The 17771-nt window shown below is 51.7% G+C and overlaps 1 protein-coding gene across 12 annotated transcripts in view; it reads left to right on the top strand.

Annotated features, from left to right (window-relative positions):
- The window catches only part of PIGG (phosphatidylinositol glycan anchor biosynthesis class G), a 44054-nt gene extending 27079 nt beyond the window's left edge, over positions 1-16975 (top strand). For 9 of the 12 annotated variants that reach the window (XM_045474902.1, XM_045474899.1, XM_045474900.1 and 6 more), the window contains 5 exons: positions 1280-1737; positions 3986-4177; positions 7153-7462; positions 11293-11456; positions 15782-16975. In XM_045474902.1, coding sequence (XP_045330858.1) covers positions 1280-1737; positions 3986-4177; positions 7153-7462; positions 11293-11456; positions 15782-15995 — 1338 coding nt within the window. In that variant the 3' untranslated portion in view covers positions 15996-16975. Of the gene's footprint in view, positions 1-1279; positions 1738-3110; positions 3567-3878; positions 3966-3985; positions 4178-7152; positions 7463-11292 lie in introns of those variants that run through there. The other 3 variants (XR_006711662.1, XR_006711663.1, XM_045474905.1) reach the window with 3 other exon arrangements.
- The last annotated feature ends 796 nt before the right edge of the window (positions 16976-17771 follow it).

The raw sequence follows: 17771 nt of genomic DNA, 5'->3' as shown, positions 1-17771 counted from the left end.
ACTGGTTAAACCCCTTGGTGTGTAACCAGGCAGAGTTGAGCAGCCCACACTTCAGGAGGGCCAACGTCTGAGCATCCTGACTTCAGACCCTCAGACCTGCGTTGCCAGGTCACAGGCCTCATTTCTTCGTTGTAAACACAGGGTTCCTGTGACTCTAAACATGGGCTGCTGGTCACAGACAAATGGGCAGTTGACTGGTGGTGCAGTGTGAATCCGACATCTCTCAGAAAGTGTTTGAGCTCAGCCAAGGGAAGAACATTTCAGAGAGGAAGGAGTCAACTCATTAGACCTTCCAGAAAGGTCAGCAGGAGGCTGGGACCCTGTCCTCACCCTGCCCTCCTCAGGAGTCCATCCTGCCTCGTAAAGTGCAGTTTTCTTTTCAAGACTGATGTTTTCCTGTAGATTTCTTAGGGTCTTTGGCCTCTGACACCTATATTCGTGATCACGGTAGCAGTGTGGTGAAGCAGAGGTGGGCAGCCACGGTTGGTCCATGGTGCCCGGAGCCTGAGGGACCCAGGGAAGTCACTCCAGGCCCCCAGAACGATCAGAGGCCCTTCCCCGTGTGCCTGTGTCTGAGGAGCTGACGTGTTGTCGTTAGCACGCTTCTGTTCCCCCATTAGAACATAGCGTTCCCTCAAGCCATTTCGTTCGTTCTCCAGGCCCTAAATTAGGGTTCATGGTATCTCTCTTTCTGTCTTATACAAGCTGTGCACGACCAATAGAGGAAACATTAAGAAGTTGTCAAATGACAGTCACGGAGTCCTGATCTTTAATCTTCAACGCGTTCGGCTATGGAAGGGTTGGTGCCGTGACGCCAACTTTGTTGTTTCGAGGGAATTGACCATTTTAATGAAAGCTTTCTGGATTTCTGGAAAATTCATGGAGAAATTAAATGTCTGGTTTGGTTGCATATATCCTGGGGGTTCTTTGGTTTCAAGCAGCAGGAACTGCCTGTGACCCCTGGAGGCCTAGGCCCTGAGGGAAAGGATGAGGGTACAAGGGGGGCTGGGTCCAGGAGCCAGTAGGGGAGCTCTCGGAGCTGCAGCACTGCCCAGACGGTGTGCGGCTAAGTATCTTTGTTCTCTTTGTCACTCAGCTTAGGACTTGCAGTCCAGGGTGACAGTCCCTCCAGAGCAGAGCAGGGGTGGGTGGGGGCGTGCGCAGCCGCAAGTGCCTGTCACAGCAGGTCATGCTCTGTGAGCAAGAACTTTAAGTGCCTGGGGTGGGATTTGTGTAGTTTTCGTGTGTTTCCCTCACGGAATGCATTTTCCTTTTACAGAATCCAGCCCATCCAAACTCACGATGGTCAGAGTTGGATGTTGTTATCTTGTTGGGGACCATGGGCCACGTGCTGAGTCTGGGCGCAAGCAGCTTCATCGAGGAAGAGCACCAGACCTGGTACTTCCTCGTTAACACCCTGTGTCTGGCTCTGTGTCACGAAATCTACAGAAACTGCGTTCTGGGCGACGACTGTGAGCCCCGGCGATGCTCGCACGGGGAGCGGGGGTTTGTCAACACTGCACCAGCGTTACCGGACAGGAGCATCGGCCATGACGAGCTAGAGCCCCACAGAGCGTCTAAGAGCCCCACTTCCCTTAACACGCTCAGAGGCTGGGAGAAGTGGATGGCGATGGCAAGCCCCTGGGTGATACTTACCTGCTGCCGGCTGCTGCGGTCACTAAACCAGACGGGTGTGCAGTGGGCCCACCGGCCTGACCTGGGGCACTGGCTCACCAGGTGAGAGAGAGTATGAGCTGTAGCCTTAGGCCGGACCTTGCACGGCTGACTGGCCCCAGAGTGTTCTTTTTCCAAATTCAGGCCTGTTTTTTATACTCAGGACGGAAGTGGTATTTGAGAACTGAAGAAATGGAAAAATAGACTGTAAGCCAGGAATTAATATTGAAAGATGGATTTATTTGAGGCTACCCTAACATGTTTGGGGTTTTTTTATTGCTGAGTCACCATAACTTTATATTTGAAAACCTTTGAGTTTTAAAATGACAACTGCAGCGAGGATACAGTTTTGTTACTTGCTGCCTCCTCGCCGACAAGGCAGGTCTGGGACAGGGCCATGCTCCCTCCGTCCTTCCTCCCCTCTCTCCCCACCCTGAGGCTGATGGCTGGACAACCTAGTCGAAAGTGTAGTGGATGGGGAGGATCACAGTAGAGAGAGGAAACTGGGACAGAAAATACTGGCTGTATTATATATTCTAATTGCCTGTCAGTGAAGAGTTAGAAAACTAAAGGAGAAGGAAGAGAACAGAATAAAAATTTATTTCTTGTCGCTGTGAAGGACTTGTATGAAAGTCGCCAGCAGGAAGGGGGCTCAGGACAGTGACAGACACATTCCTAAAGGAGGGAATGCCAACAGAAAGACGAGGGACATGCCCACCGTCCTAGTGATCAGGGAGCGTAGGGTCAAACAACGAGGTGTGATTTTACTCACAGCAGACACACAAAAGGAAGTGATAGAACGCAGTCCCGGCGAGCAGCAGAGGACCCCTGACCGCACACTGCCATGGCTCCAAGATACCTGGAAAGATCCATCACAGGCTATAAAAATCATCCCTCTGGTCAAATAATTCTTGTGGGAAATTTCTCCCAAGTGCTAACTCTGTTGGCAAACCTCCGGCAACCACAGGAGCCACAGGCAGCTTCTTCCGGGTCCTGCCACGTGCCTGCTCGTTTTGTTTTTGTAGCAGGCCTGGAGAGAGATCGCTGGCCTGTCCCACCTCAGGTGAGGAAGCAGAAGCAACTCGAGACCTCTGCCTGAGCGTGTGAGGTTGGGGCAGCTCTGGGACAGCCCAGGAGCCTCACTTACCTTTCTGGAGAGTTGAGGCACCGCAGGAGAATGTGCTGATCCCACCCCTGATGCCCCGTCCCCCTCTCCAGGGGCCACTGTGCCCACTCCTCAGTCTGGACCCTCCTCCGGCACATCAGGCCCGACCTCTTCCCCTCAGAGGGTTCCCCTTCCTGCATCACAGCTTTCCCTGTGCTGCTGAATTAGTCCTGTCAGTTCGTGAAGAAGCTGCAACGTGGCCCCATTTCTCCTTCAGAGGAGGGCTTCTTGAGAGGCATCTGAACTCACCTTCTTTATTGCTATTTTTCAGTTGTTACAATGAATAATCCAGGAGAGTGCATAAAACATCTCGTTTAAAGAGCGACAGCGAATGGACACCCAGGTGACCACCTCCCAGACCAAGCACCAGGGCAGGGCCAGGCCCCAGCACGACACCCATCACCTCCCGCCATCCCTGGGCCCATGTCCTGACGCTGGCCATATCTTTCCTCTGAGTCTTTTCCAAGTAGTTTTTCCACCGCTGTATGTTTACCTTGGCAGGGTTAGTCACTCATCCACTTAACAAGTATTGAGTGTCTGGCCTTCGTGAGTGTATGCCGTGATGAGTGAAACAAAAGAATCCTGCCTTCCAGTGCAGCACTCGCTGAGGTGGCAGGATGGTGGGCGGGGGCCAGACGGAGACAGGGGCGCAGCTTTGCCATGACAGCTTTGTGCCCCGAGCCTGACTGCAAAGTCTCCTCACCTGGGAACGAGCAGACACTCTCAAGTGAGTCAATCTGTGTTAATGAGGGAATGAGAGAGGATCGCGCCAGGACGTGCTGGTCTCCCGTGAGCAGGACGTATGCTGGCAAATACACAGTTTGCCCAGAATCTCTTCACCGGTGGTTGGGGGAGAATGGAGTTGCCAGGGGAGCCAGTGGATAGCGTTCTATACAGGTCACTGCGCTGGCCAGTGCAGACCTGGTGGCAGGGACCATTTGGGAATGAGAAATGAGAGCTCACGTTAACTCATTTGTCGCATTTTAAGAACCTTTGAATTTAAAGCACCAACGCTTTTCTTTTCTTTTTTGCTTTTCAGAAAAACCAGCTATTTTTAATACAGTTCCTAGAAAGCCACTTGGTGTAGATCCGTAACATCGATCGCTATACTTACTAGCGATTTGGGGATTTTCCGTTTCATTTCAGTTCTGATCATAAAGCTGAGCTCTCCGTTCTGGCCGCCCTCTCACTCATCATGATTTTTGCGCTGGTGCAGAGGAGGTGCTCCCTGACGTCAAAAGTAGCCATGGCACTTGGCCTCCTGGGTGTCTACTGCTACCGGGCAGCCATTGGAAATGTCCTGTTCCCATGGCAACGAGACAGCAAAGACATTTCCAAGTAAGCGTACTGGCAAATCTATTTAATGTTTTATACACTGAAACGTGCCACGCGGTCTTTAGAACTTTGGAATTGGTTTCTGTGAATCGTGATCTCAGCAGTTACTAGAGCCTGGACAAGGAATGCCTCAATAAACTGATTCTTTTAGTCTCTTTCCTTTGGCAGGAGAGAGACAGATAACGGAGTAAGGTCACTGGGGTTTATTTTTTACAGTAAAGGGTTCTCTAAAAATAAGAAACGGAAAGGATTCAGTTTTGCTCGGTCAAGAAGTAGTAACAGGAATCACAAAGAGGGGTCGCTTCCTGTCAGTTGGGAAACAAAGCACACCAGAAAAGTCAACTTTCCCGTAATTTGACGGTGAATTCCTGGGGTGGGGAGGGCCCCCCCCCGTGCTGACTGAGGCATAAATGCCACATTTTATGTGTCAAAAACTGGCAGCTTTTCTTTTTTTAAAGGCAATGTGGGGTGGGGTGAGCAGAGGCTGTTCTGGAGGCTATAAAACGTGGTAAGAACTTTGAGTGTATCCAACCCTGTGACCTGGGCACCCTCTTATGAAATTTATCTCAAGAACAGAACCAGAGATGAGGCCTGGAACCAGGACACAGGCACGCTCTCTGAAAAATTATTTACAGGTACACAGAGTACAAATCAAGATAATTGGCCGACAGTAGTGGGATGAACCTCTGAGTGATGCTAAAGCTCTGTGCTGGGTATTGTGTTTTCATAGACGATGAGAAGATGTGGACCAGTAGGCTAGAAAACTATCATATGACCCCAGTTTATGAAGTAGATGCGGATTTTTTCATGTTTGTATGAAAGACTCAAATATGTAATTGGTTGTGATTAGATTGAGGACACAGACTCACAGGTGGCTTGTGATCTTCCTTTCCATGCATTTTCATTTTTTTATTGCTTTTCTAATCAGAGAAAGGAAAGCAAATGTTATCTTCTCAGAAAAGGTCAGGGTGTAAGCTGAGGGCTGTGGCCAGGCTGTGTGAGTGGCCAGGAGGCATGAGGCCCACCTGAAAATAGGACCTGCCAACAGTACGGGCAGTTGAAGTGATAACCCAGAGCCTGGCTGAGGTGACGGCAGGGTGGTAGGCCTTCACCCGAAGCAGGGAGGTCAGGTAGGGGGAGGATGGTGTAGAGACATCTCAAAGGCTGTTCACTTTGGAGTCTGAGACTCTGGGCAGATGTCAAGGCTAGATGTCACACTTGAGGATGTCCACAGAGCTGTCGAAATCTCCAAGTGTGATACGTGAATACATTCCTCACTTCCTCTCAGATCAGTGCACCTAATTTCCTCCTCACTCATCTCAAGACTTGGATCCCTTACCTTTCACGGACACTACAGCATGTACCTTCTGGGTGTTCAACGCGTAGTTCAATGCACCCTTTCACTAACCTTCACTGCTTGGTGTTCTGCCTGTAAAATGCTTCCATTCCCCACCCGCATCTATCCTGGCTCTAGATCCCTCTCACTAAGAGATCTACTCCAGCTCTTGAGCCATGCAGGTTCTAGATTTCCCTAACAGCTGCTTCTCTCCATTCAGTCTGCTGCTGTCCATAGATATTCTAAAATACTCCCTTACATTTAGCTCCTGCCTCTTCTCCGCTGTGATGCCCAGGCTTGCTGGAGTGGAAGGTCGGGTGGACATTGTCCTAGATAGCATTGAATGGTTTGGGGCAAGGAGGTGAACCCCTTGAAGGCACCCACTGGTGTTCTCTTTCGTGTTCACCACCCAGAGTGCATTCTACCCCCTCTGATGACTCGGACCTTGGCTGATTTCTCCTTCTTTAACCCTACTGGGTCTGTCATCAGCTCTCTGCTCAGCACACCTTGGCCATGGGGTTGCACCTAACCCTAGCTCTTTGGCTGCCGCATGGCCCTGTGGCTGGTGTCTACACACTAGGGGCACACAGCAGACAGTGCTTGGACTGTTCAAATTAAACTGACTGTGGTTTTAAAAAGGAATTTTTTTTAGGTGCACAAACCTTCCGAGGAAAATCTGGGATAGGAACATTCAGTTTCTCAAAACACATAACGTTATTATGATAATGATTTCACTTAAAATTTTGTTCATTTAGCATTACTTTAAGTGATCAGCTTTTCTAGTATTTATAAAATACTTGATTTATAGAATTTATTTAAAATATGTTTTAGGGGTGTATGTGTTTCATTAGATGAAATTTTTTGGTATGGTGTCATAAATTATACCCTTTACAAATAATTGTAAGTAAAGTGCTAAAATAATTCTTAATAATCCTTAACATTTATTACGTGCCAAACACTTTACCTCTGTTCTTTGGTTAACTCCCAGGAGAGCTTGTGAGGTGTAGGTACTGTTTCTCTTCATTTTAGGAATAATGAAGTGAGCGTCAGAAGCCTTAAGTAACTTCCCCCAGCAACAGAGCTAGTAAGTGGCAGAGCCCAGATGAACCTGGCCCTGCCCTTCTGCAGGCCCCACAGTGTTCTCTGCACCATTGTGTACGTGTGCATGCGTGTGCATACGCAAGTACTTACGGTTGTGAGCACGTCCAGTTGTATCTTAGCATTATGAACTTAATGGAAGTTTCTGCTAGAGCTTGACCTTATCCCGTTGCAGGGGTCTTTCAAATTAACCGTGTGAAGCAGGTGGGCAGTTTTTCTGGCACCCTAAAAGTGATGGCTCTGGCCTTGTGCCAGGCCATCCTTGGGCCAGATGAATAGGACTCCCCAGAATTCCCATGAGTCAGTTCCATCAGAGATGTGCACAGAGAGAGGACAGGCCTGCCAGCCTCTGAGCAAGGGGAGTCCTGCAGGCTGAGATGCAGAAGCAGACACCCCCACCTCCATGGTGTCACCCAAGTGGGCGGGCACTACGGCTTCTTTAGTCAGCTAAGTGGACTCTTGGTTTTCATGGAAAAATATGTTTTGAGTCTTTCGAGCTGGTGCTAATGAATCAAACTCTTTTGCTTTTTTTTTTTTTTTTTAGGGGTCTTATTGAAGCTCGTTTTGTTCATGTCTTTGTCCTGGGCATTCTGTTCACGGGCACCAAAGACTTGCTTAAATCTCAAGTCATTGCTGCAGACTTCACAATCAAGACTGTGGGTTTATGGGAGATATATAGTGGATTAGTTCTTCTGGCTGCTTTGCTTTTTAGACCACATAATCTTCCAGTTTTAGTATTTAGCCTCTTGATTCAGACTATAATGACTAAATTCATCTGGAAGCCCCTGAGGCATGATGCAGCTGAGATCACTGTAATGCATTATTGGTTTGGTCAAGCATTCTTCTATTTCCAGGTAGGTTTTCATTGCTATTGTGAATAGAAGCCTATTAACTTTTTATGTCATTTCTCTTTTAGTTTTTCTCTGAGAAAGGTTACCATAAGTTGGGAAGTTAAAAAGGCTGTTCAGTGAAGGGACTTTCAGTATGGTGTGGGGAATGATGCTTACATTTCATGTGTATTTGATAGGATAAAATTCAGTGACTTACTTAAGACCGGCCCCCTCAGTGTGGATCCGTGAGTGCTTAAGACAGTGTGTGGTTGTGCACTTGGTCTATTTACCGTGACTGGTTAGGGAGGCACTTCACAGATCCATTGCTTTACCTGATGAAGTGATAACTGAACTTTCTATTCCCTTTCCCCTGGCCATGCTGTTGGGTGTCTTCACGTGGTTATGAATCCCCTGGGGCCCCGTGGTCGTCACGTCTTCTCTCCAGTGTTAAAGGGCCCATCAGAAGCAAGTCCAAGCTGCCTCCAGGATGGACCTCAGTATCTGCCTGTGTGCTTGGAGCAGCGCCTGGGCAGGTGGACAGAGGGCCCAGCTCCTGGCCATAAAGGGACTTAGTTCCATCCCAGCCTTCCCACATCTCTCTGCCCAGTTCGAAGGGCCCCACCCTCAACCTAGTTGCTGCCTCTAGGACCCTGGAGGGGGGGCACAGCTCCCCAGACACCCCTGTCGACCCTGTGCCCTCTGGTGGAAGAACTGTGCGCAAACCCCTGAGTGTCTCAGCTCTGTTTTCCCATCTTTACAGTGAGGATCCGTACTTCCTCTGTGAGCATCAGCTCCTCCCTCCTCTTCCAGACCCTGGGGACTTGTGTGGTCTGTGTGTCCTGATAGGTGGGCCTGGGCTTCTTCCCTGACCTTGCTATTTCTCTCCTGGTTTCCTGGTGCTCATGGCATCCCCCAAAGAGCAGCCCCCCCATCATGGCTTTCCGTCTGTTCCCTGAAGGCCAGAAGGGGGTGGGAGAAGTTCTAGAAATCCATAAGTCCTAGAGGATGTGACCTGACCCTCAGAACCACCCCCCCCCCTTGCCATCCGTCTCCCCTGGGGGACTCCATACTTCTGTCTCCAGTCCTGCCCTTGGGTGGCTTCCAGAGTGGCTGTCCCCAGCAGAAATGTGGGTAGCTGCAGCCCTGACACTGGTGTCCAGTACTTTTAAGCCACTTGGCATCTGGCAGGCACCTGCTGCGCCCTGGTCTCATCTGTAAAATGGAGTAACTAACACCTCATCTCATCCTTGGCTGCTGCAAGGGTTAAAGTAGTGAAGAACGGGAGGCACCCTATATAGCAGCTCTCACCGCCTGCCCATGTCCCTCAGGACCCACAGAGAAGGCACGATTGGAGTCCGTAGGACCTGGAGAGTGACCGCACTTCCCTGGAGTCGCTGCCCATCCCACGAGGTGCTGGTGGCTAAGGACCACGCTGCCTGTCAGCTCCACCCCTCACAGGCTGGGCCTCACGGCCTTTCCGTCGTGTGTGTGTCTCCGTGGGGTCAAGCGGCCGCATTTCAAAGACCACAGCCTTTCTTAGCTACCAGTGGAAATGTAGAAACAGCCCTGTGGAAGTGAGGGAATACAGTTAGCCCAGGAATTCCAGAACACCGGCCGGAAAGGGGGAAAGGACGAAGCAAGCAGCTGAGGCACCATGAGCCGCAGAAGAGAGAGGCGCGGGTGGGCGTCGGCCTCTGGATGGCACTTGCTCTGCTTTGTCGGCAGCGACACGCCAGTTCTTTCACTCCTGGCCATTCAGTGCGACTGATGTGTTGCTGTAGAAGGACTTTACATTTTTCTGGGCATTCCAGAAATGTCTAGGTGGCCCGTCAGTCTCACGGTCCTCTCTCTGTCTGAAAGCCATGCACAGGCCTGTTCCTGGCGGTGACCTCCGTCCGGGAGTTCCACTGTTGACGGTCTCCGCGTCTCTGACCGCGAGTGCCCTGGTGGGGAATGGGAATACCATCGCCGTGGAAAATCGCCCGCCCCTCTCCCTTCTCCAGGCTCCCGGGTGCCATGCTACACAGTGAGCGTGTCTGATGGGCACCAGACGCTCCTACCCCAGGGGCACGTGGACCGCCAGGACTCCACACGGGAGCGATTTCGGCATATCCACAGATACGTCATGGTGCTCGTGAACTAGCCACACGGTAGACACTGCCGGCACGGGTGGGGAGACTCACTCGGGCTCCCTCTGAGCCGAGATGGAGAAAGTGGCTGCTGGCTTGGCACAGTGTCCTGCACTGAGGCCTCGGTGTCAGGGAGACTGAGGAGCCACGGTCACGCCCCGAGCAAGGAGACGGCCTCACGTTCAGTGTGCTCCTCTGTGGCATGCGGCCACTTTCCCCGGGTGGTGAGGAGGGAGCACTGGTGATCGCACGTGGTACTGGTTCTCGTCCGGTGCTGCCTTGGGCAGTGGAACCCACAGCAGACTGTGGTGTGTGCTGGGGGGCCTGTCTGCACGCAAACTCAGCACAGACCCTGTGCAGCAAGTCCTGTGGCACGTCGGATCCTGAGCAGCAGCAGTGTGGGTCTCCCTCGCCTCTCCCCTGCCCACGGCCCTTCCCTCATGGTCAGCTTTCCCGGGACAAGGCCTACAGGCTTGCTGCCCCTCCTTCTTGCCCTCAGCTCCGTGATTCCTGGTACCCAGCTGGCCTCCTGGGTTGCCACCTGTTCACTGAGGGTCACAATGGCACCACATCAGGACTGTTGAGGACTGAGTGAGTCGATGGAAGTAAAGCCCCAGAGCAGGCCGTCTGTGCCTTGGCTGCGATAACAGTATTGCAGTCAACCCTCTCTGGATACGAGTGAGTCGGCCTCGGTGGGATCTCCGGCAGCTTCCCAGTGTCAGATCCACTTGTCCTTCATCATGCCTCCCTTGCCACAGCACTTGGACTCTTCCTCCCTCTGCTCAGCAGCTCCAGGGTCTCCCCGCTCTGTCGCAAGGGGCTTCTGAATGGGAATCACATAATCGCAAAGGCTCAGGCGGCCACTGGCAAAGCGGGCAAAGGGGAAGCTGCACAGGAGAGGTTGCTGTCCGGGGAGGGGCCCGCTGTAAGAGGGTGTCTCTGAGGTATCTGGGAGGTCTGCCAACACGACCCGGTGACCATCTGGAATGACGCAGCAAAGGAGGAGGCACTGGGGTTCCGCTGGCAAGTCTGTGAAGCCATGAACACCTGGCTGGAGTTGTGTCCTCAGCCATCAATAAGTGGTTCCAGGAGGGATCTTTGCTGGGCTGGGACAGACATTGGTGCGATCAAACTTATAGATGTCCTGAGTAGCTAAGGAAAAGGTCACCAGCTACAAGTAGAGAGAGGGACTACAAGTAGTCTACAAGTGGTGAAGACTGCAAGTAGAGAGAGGGACTGAATCTTAGGAGACCCTCCCTTGGATGTAGACCCTACCTTTTGTGCAAGATGAGCCATGCATTCGTTACCCACCAGGGTCTCAGATCCGACACGTAAGCTGGAGGCCAAGCCCCCCCCCCCCCCCCCCCCAGTGGCCAGCGTGCCCTCTTCCTAGCAGCAGCATTCACCCATTGAAAGAGCCATGTGGCAACACCACCTTCAGCCTCTCCTTGGCCACCTTGCCTCCCAAGACCAGGTGCAGCCCTCAGACAGGGTCTCTGTTGTAGGGAGGTCGGCGTGTCTGTCTTAAGTAGATAGATCTGAGGAAGGTTTGGAATTTTCCATAGTTCATCGGCAGACGTATATTTGTTCCTCCCCCCCTGGCGGCGGGGTGGGAAAGGAGTGGGCGGGCATCTGGGGCTCCTGGGTGTCCGTGTCACTGTGACCACATGCAGCTTTCTTCGGTTGCTGGTGGCTGTGTCAGTGCTGCTTCTACCTGTGTTCCAGGGCAACTCCAACAACATAGCCACGGTGGACATCTCAGCGGGCTTCGTGGGCCTGGACACCTACATGGAGGTCCCAGCTGTGTTCCTGACCGCATTTGCAACGTTCGCAGGACCCGTGCTGTGGGCCAGCCACTTAGTGAGCTTCCTGAGCTCAGAAACCAGCAGGTGAAGCTGTTCTTTGTCTCTTAGCACAAACTCTGATGGCAGGTCGGCCGTTTAAAGAGAGTACCTTATTCCAGATACAGGGTTCCAGACCCCAAGGGGCTAAAAGTCTTCATGCATTCTCCTTTCCGCAAATAAGAATGAACAGTCCACAGCATGTGAGCCAGAGGCAGGTGCAGGTCAGGTCTGTGGCCACCCGGGCCCTGTGTCGGGATGATGGGGAGGCCACAGGGGCAGCCAGCTTCTGCTGCTCTCTTCCAGCCCATACCAGGGTATGGTTTCCAGGGACCCTTCTCGGTTTCTTTGCTTGCTGGTGGCCTTATTGGCCACCCTTCGGGCCCAAAGACCAGACATGCTGGCTCTCACCTCCAGGACCCCTGCTACAGAGGAGCCTGCACAGGCCTGAGGGGATGCCGTCAGGGGGTGCATACTCTGGGGCCGTGCCGTGCCCTGCCACCGAGAGGCCCCATCGGGCTCCACCTGGTGGCCCGCCCCTCTGGCCAGCCCATGGGGCAGCCTACCCCATCCTCCTGCCCACCATGCTCCTCCCTGCTTCCTCATCTGTTTCTGCATTGGCCCTCCCAGAAAGAAGGCTTCATAAGGCAGGGGCTTCCCAGTCTGTGTACCACGGTAACCTCAGCGCCTGGGTCCGGCCTGGCAGAGTGCAGCCTGAGGAGCCTGTGGCCTGCCTGATTCTGCACTTTCCAAATAGGCCCAGACTCTCCCTTCTGTAAAACGGTGTGATGGTATCACCTCCTGGGGGGTGGGGCCTATGTGAGGAGTCCCACGGGTGCTGGAGGTGGTGTCAGCAGCCGTGCAACGTGTGTCGGGGCTCTCTCAGTGCCCCAGTCCCAAAAGCACCGTTGCCTTTCTTAAGCTACTCAGTAACACCCCACAGGCGTGGTCTCCCCTCTGAAAGCCAACGTCTGGCTGAGGTGCTAGACCAGCCCCCACATGCTGAGTGGGCTGTGTGGAACATGCGGGGCAGGCCCCAGAAGGACAATATTCCTGCCAAATGTCCCGCTGTGTCCCCAGTCCTACAGGGGGATGTCGCTTGCGGGAGGTTGAGGCCTCCTGTCCCTGTTACCCCTCTAGACCCCCACTCCTCTGCCCCCCCATTAGAGTGCAGCCCCTGCTGTGGTGACTGCTGACCCATGTCTGAACTTCCCGGGACATGCTCAGGTCCCACCTCTCAGGACAGCACGTACTTCATGGGAAGCCTCTCGTCCTCACCCCAGACCAGCTCCTGAGACTCAGGCCTCAGGGACCCTCGACTTCTGCCCCCAAGTTCGTGTCCACGGGCCAGCATCTTCTCCCATTCCACAGTCACGTAAGGGGTGGAGGGGAGTGTAGGAGTGAGTGAGGTGATACCCTCAAGTCGAAGTTTAGGGCAAGAAAGCAAGTAAAGGCTTCACCTGTGGAGAGCAGGCTTCCTACTCCGGGGACCTTCTGGCCGCCCCTCTGAATTGCCACGGTTGATGTTTGGCTTCCCAAATGTGGGAGTCTCATTTCTCCAGCTGGCTCTAGGTTTCCTGAGGGGAGATGCCTACAAGTCAGTGTGTTTTCCTCGGATGCACTCTTGGGGCCCGTCTGTGGATAGTCACTGCTCGTCTGATGGTCAGCGCCTGCAAGCCCAGGCACTGCTGGCTGGAGCAGAGGCACGTGGGGGCCGCTGCACTGCCCGCGCTAACCTGCAGGCTCTCGTGCTGCCTGTGACCCTGCGTGGGCCACGAGACCACTACCGACCTGTTGGTTCTCTCCCTAGCAGGCTCCTAGATGTCTCTGTGACCAGGGTCAGGTTGGGTTGGGAGGCCTCGGTCCTCGTCAGTGCCGTCGTGTGTCGGGGACCCAGGGGGCCTTGAGTTGGCAAGACGTGCTCGCCTCTGCCTCGGAGAGCTTGACTGCCTTAGTGCACGTGGCTCTGCTAAGCACACCGAGTCTGGTCTGCAGACCAGCTGAACAGGTGGGCCAGGGAGGATGAGGGCCAGACAGGGAGAGCCTAGGCTTCTGTGAAGGGCAGCTTCTCTGGTGCTGGGATCGCAGTTTGATTTTCCTGACACTTTTCATCTATCTGTATTGGGGAGAAAAAAAAAAAAGCATTTTTTTTTAAGTAAGCTGAAAGCATTTTAATCAACTGCAGAGTATTACGTGACGTTTTCCCTAATTAAGAAATGTTTCTCTTTTATTTTAGAAAAGGTTTTGCTTTTTCTTTTTTAAAAGCTTTTACTTTTGCGTCAAGCTCTACTCATTGGTTTTTGGAGTTGTTTTGTTTCAGTCAAGTAAGAAAACTAAACAGAAAATATTGCTAGTGGCTCAGAAACTGGGCCCTGGGTGTTCATGACCCTTGGCTACAGGGGCTGGCTTCGGGTCTAGAGCCTGGTGGCACGGGAAGCCATGCCGAGCTAGGCTGTGAGGCCTTCATTCACTCCCTAGAGTGCCCGTCATCTTAGCTGAGGTTGTGGGAATGGTGACCCCCTGGATGTTGCTATGGAAGGAAGAAGCCAGAGTTTTCTAACTAGGTCATGTTTACTATGTGTGAAATTGTGGCAAGCTCCAGCTTCCGTCCTGTCTGCTCAAGAAGGGAGCGAGGTCCGCAGGCTCTTAGCTAAGCACGGACTCCATGGCACTCCCCAAGAGAGGGGTAGCAGAGCCATGGGCCACAAGTATTCATCCAGGAAGCTGTTCCCAAGAGTTTCACCGGTATTGGTGCAGTGGCCCTTGAGGGACGTAATGAGATAATGCCTCAGGGCCCAGCTCCCTGGAGGTCCTCGGCCTAATGGACTGGGTCTGCAGTGGGACCCGAGGTGCAGGAGCTCATGGGCTGGTGGCCGTAGCAGAGAGATGGGTCCGTTACTTGCTGAGCACATCACAGAGATGAGGCCAGAATGGCTGGGCCCCTGAGTCTGCTGGTGTTGGTCAGGACAGCTGCCCAGAGAAGGGCATGTGGGTGGAAGTGGTCACGATCAGTCAAGGGAGCTGGAGAGGAGCACGTGCGAAGGGACGAGGCCACAGGATGGCATGCAAGTAGAAGCAGAGAGAGTATGTTGCCTGCCGGGGATGATGGGGCAGCTGGAGAATGCGGCAGGAAGGAAGGATGGGCACCAAGGCCCAAGATGGAGAACCAGTTAGGGCAAGGTGAGGGCACAGAAGGGGACCAGAACTGTGAGCATGAGGGGCCAGGCATCCTTTGGCCCTTGAATGACTGTTTGGCTCCTCTCACTGGACGGTGAGCACACTGGGGGGAATCTTAGATGGCACCAGATAGTTGTGCCTGGTCGACAGGCCCAGGGAGCCCCTTTGTGGAGCACGTATGTGCACGCGCTCGCTCCTCTGCCTCCCAGCCTTTGCTCTACACAGAACTCATTGCTCACCTTTCATGTCCAGACCCTTCCCAGTATGAGCATGGCACCCCAAGACTCCCCTAAGCACACAGAGCATCTACTCTGGTGGGTGTGCTTGCTCCCCACCTGGAAGTCCAGTAATCCCAGGCCCATGTCCGTATCCCCATACGAAGCACTGCTGATGTGAGTCCTGCCCAGTGAAGATAGCTGTGTGTGTGATGAAGGCCACACTTCAGGAAGAGTGGGCAGCGGTGATGTGTGGCATAGACTGACCACAGAAAAGCCGCTTACGCTCATTGCAGTGTTTGCGGGGAGGCGTCAGAACTAAAACTTGTCTTCTTTTTTTTAATGTTTGTGTATTTATTTTTAAGACAGTGGGGGAGGGGGAGAGAGAGGGGGAGACAGAGAATCCCAAGGAAGGCTCCACGCTGTCAGCGCAGAGCCCAACGTGGGGCTCGAGCTCACAGACCGTGAGATCACGACCCGAGCATGTGCTTTGAGGGCTGTTTCATGTTTGGGCATGTTCTTCGCGGTTCATTTGCTTAGCAAACACTCGCAGGCCAGTGTCCCCAGACCACACCAACCAGATGCTTCACTGGGCAGCACAAAGCAGAGCTCAAAACTTGTATCTCATCCAGTGGGATTTTCTTTTCATTGTGTTTCATAATATTTGTGCTGTGTAGTAGTACATGCACATAATTTTTAAACATAACTGCAAAAGCTGGAGGGCACTTTTCAAAACTATTCTTGCAGATTGTGACACTAGAGAGGGACAGGTTAGCCACCTGCAGCTGTTGTCCCCTCAGGCAAGCTCCTACCCATCAGCCTGACCAGATCCAGACTGGGAGGCCGGGGTGGGGGCGGAGGGCCAGGAACAAGAATTACCGTGGTCATTTTCAAAGTAAAAATACTGTTTGCTTTTATGTTCATGCTTTATATGAGGCAGCAGTGGCAGATACTAATCCATATTTCCCTTTTTATTAACAGTGGTTCTGCACTGAGTCATGCTTGCTTCTGCTACGCACTGATCTGTTCTTTTCCAGTTTCTGCGTATATCATTTTGGTGACATCCCTGCGTTACCATTTATTTATATGGAGTGTGTTTTCTCCAAAACTTCTTTATGAGGGAATGCACATCCTCATCACAGCTGCCATCTGTGTGTTCTTCACAGCCATGGATCAAACCAACACAAAGTCATAGGCACTGGGAGAACAATATATTTTTAAAGTCCATTCACTTCATGCATTTGAGTAGTGAAAAAAATCTGTTTCAATGCGAGAACATTCTTAAAAATATTGTGAATTCTACAGAGTTGATGAATAGCTTCAGTTTCTTTCACTGCTATACTTGAATTTAGATCAAATAGTAAGTGATTTGAAAGGTCACTTTAAAATAGTTTGAATATGAATCCTGTTCCCTTGTTGACAGTAACTCCATAAACTTCTGAACTTCTAATTTCCTCTGACTCAAATGTATGTGTTATTGCGGCCTCGTGTGGACTTAAGAGAGCCCGGGAAGTCTGTGGGAGGAGGCTTACCCACTGCCGGCGTTTACCTCACAGAGCTCAGACCCTTCACTACCCTAGAAGACACTGGAGGTCTCGGGGAGCTTCGGTTATCGTGGGTGGGTTTCATCTATCAACATGAAGACATTTCAAAACCTAGTCATTGAAAATAAAGATGTAAATTCAGTCCATGTTAACATAGCGTATTTTTAAGGAAAGTAACTATTTTTTTCCAAAAGAAAAATACGTACTGAGGAGAGTGGCATTGTTTCACGTTTTTGCAAATCTCTGTCGCGTCTGATGGCTAGATTCTGCAATCGTTCTGTTGTGATATGTGTGTTTGGTTGAAGTAGTCACACAAATACATGGTTGGGAAAGGGAGGAGGAGTATTCTTTTTCTAATCCTTGTGGATGTTCTTTTTCAGACTCCATTAAAACTCGACAAACAATGGTTTCTTAAAGGTTAACTGGAGAAAAAGCAAGTGCATGTAAAACAGGTGAAGCCCTATTAAGGTCTGCCCCTGAGTTAGCAATTACCTGGTTGAGAAGTTCTGGGTCTGTGTAAGAGATAGCTGGGGGAGCTGGGGGAACTGTATGTGGAGCTTTCTGTGCTATTTTTGCAACTTCTTGTGAGATTTAGACTATTTTAAAATAAAAGTTATTTTATAAAAGAAAAGATTGCAGTGCCTGGGGGCTCAGTCAGTTAAGCGTCCAATTCTCGGTTTCGGCTCAGGTCATTCGTGATCTCATGGTTTTGTGAATTCAAGCCCCGCGTCGGGCTCCATGCTTACAGTGCAGAACCTGCTTGGGACTCTCTGTCTCCCTCTCTCTCCGCCCCTCCCCCACTTGCACTGTCTCTGTCTCTCAAAATAAATAAACTTACAAAATTAAAGATTAGTTGCAATGTGGAATCTGAAACTGTGTCAGTGAAATTCTCTGCTCCAGTTTATTAAAATTCACTGATCAGGGCACCTGGGTGGCTCAGTTGTTTAAGCATCTGACTTTGGCTCAGGTCATGATCTCATGGTTTGTGAGTTTGAGTCCCCCCACGTCGGGCTCTGTGCTGACAGCTCAGAGCCTGGAACCTGCTTCAGATTCTGTGTCTCCCTTTCTCTCTCTGCCCCTCCCACTCATGCTCTGTCTCTGTCTCTCTCGCACGCTCTCAAAAATAAGTGAACAGGGGCGTCTGGGTGGCGCAGTCGGTTAAGCGTCCGACTTCAGCCAGGTCACGATCTCGCGGTCCGTGAGTTCGAGCCTCGCGTCAGGCTCTGGGCTGATGGCTCAGAGCCTGGAGCCTGTTTCCGATTCTGTGTCTCCCTCTCTCTCTGCCCCTCCCCCGTTCATGCTCTGTCTCTCTCTGTCCCCAAAATAAATAAACGTTGAAAAAAAAAAAAAAATAAGTGAACATTAAAGAAAAAATGTTTTTAAAGAAACATCTTGGGGCACCTGGGTGGCGCAGTCAGTTGAGCGAC

The sequence above is a fragment of the Leopardus geoffroyi genome, chromosome B1, assembly GCF_018350155.1.
Source record: "Leopardus geoffroyi isolate Oge1 chromosome B1, O.geoffroyi_Oge1_pat1.0, whole genome shotgun sequence".
Lineage (NCBI taxonomy): Eukaryota > Metazoa > Chordata > Mammalia > Carnivora > Felidae > Leopardus > Leopardus geoffroyi.
Note: the sequence above shows the minus strand (reverse complement) of the source record. Positions and strands in the feature narration are given on the sequence as shown.